Below are 1372 nucleotides of genomic sequence, written 5' to 3'. Positions count from 1 at the left end.
GAATAATAGACATTTATAGAGTGTGGGGAAACATTGCTTTGCATATGACCCAAAAGAAGCCTGGAAAAAGATGAGAGGACAGATGGCTCAGAGGCCAAGGCAAATACAACAATGCAGACTGTAGAGTTTGCATCTCTTCTTTAAGGGTCGTGAAGTTAATGAGGGAAGGGTTATGTAAGGTGATCTTTTTGTCATAAAAATAGACCACTGTTTACTCTGCTTCATTTCTATGTGGTTGGGTCTCTGTGAAATAGTCTTACCAGTGCCCCTTTCACATCTTTGTTCCTCAGTGTGTAGATGAGGGGATTAAGCATTGGGGTCATGACTGTATAGAAGAGGGAGATGAATTTTCCATGAGTTTGGGAATAAGAACTGTTGGGCTGGATGTAGACAGCAGTGATGCTCCCATAGAAGAGGGTCACAACCATCAAGTGGGATCCACATGTCCCCAGGGCCTTGCGCCAGGCCTGCTCTGACTTAATCCTTACAACCGCCCTGGCTATGTGTCCATAGGATGTCAGTATCAGTGATAAGGGCAAGAGCAGCAAGACCAACGAAGCAAAGAAGAGCTGGACCTCATTGGCATGGATGTCCACACATGCAAGCTTAATCATGGAGGGTACCTCACAGAAGAAGTGATGGAGCAATCGGTGTCCACAGCGAGGCAGCCGGAGGGTGACAGTCCCCTGGATGAGAGCATTTCCTGTCCCGCTCAACCACGCGACCCCTGCCAGAGCCTGGCACAGCTGTGGGTTCATCACAGTAGTGTAGTGGAGAGGTTTACAAACTGCAGCGTAGCGATCAAAAGCCATGACAGCCAGGAGAACACACTCGGTGGAGCCCGTTGCCAGGGAGACGTAGAGTTGAATGGCACAACCCAGGGAAGTGATGGTCTTGGCTGGTCCTTTTAGGTTCCAGAGCAGCTGAGGGCCAATGCTGGTGGTAACACACATATCAACTATTGATAGTTGAGTAAGAAAAAAGTACATGGGTGTTTTGAGTTTAGGGTCTATAGAGGAAATCAGAATAATCACTGTATTTCCTGCCAATGTAAGAAAATAGGCTATCAGGACGATCACGAAGAGTATCTTTTCCAGCTGGGGCTGGTCAGAGAAGCCCACCAGAATGAAGGTTCCCTTGAAACTCTTGTTGGACATTCCCATTACCTTGTTCCTTAAAGGAGAAAAAACATAACAAGCAATCAGTTTGTAAATAATTTGTTGACTACAGTCATGCTGGCAATCTTTGAAACACTATGAGGCAATTTTCAGGGAGTTATTGAATACATTTTGTTGCAGAAACCAAAGCATGTGACATTAAAGAAAAGACATTCTAAAAGGAGGTACATCAAGGCCATTGGGAATGCAAAGTA

General features: G+C 45.6%; 1 protein-coding gene across 1 annotated transcript; it reads right to left on the bottom strand.

Moving 5' to 3' along the window:
* Positions 1 to 227: 227 nt before the first annotated feature.
* LOC133756791 (olfactory receptor 2G3-like) lies at positions 228 to 1163 on the bottom strand. The gene has a single exon (XM_062187383.1). The coding sequence runs from the start codon at positions 1161 to 1163 to the stop codon at positions 228 to 230; it is 936 nt and encodes a 311-aa protein (XP_062043367.1).
* Between the last annotated feature and the right edge of the window lie 209 nt (positions 1164 to 1372).

The sequence above is a fragment of the Lepus europaeus genome, chromosome 3 (assembly GCF_033115175.1).
Source record: "Lepus europaeus isolate LE1 chromosome 3, mLepTim1.pri, whole genome shotgun sequence".
In the NCBI taxonomy this organism is placed as follows: Eukaryota; Metazoa; Chordata; class Mammalia; order Lagomorpha; family Leporidae; genus Lepus; species Lepus europaeus.
The sequence above is the reverse complement of the archived record's forward strand: the minus strand, read 5'-3'. Positions and strand labels throughout refer to the sequence as shown.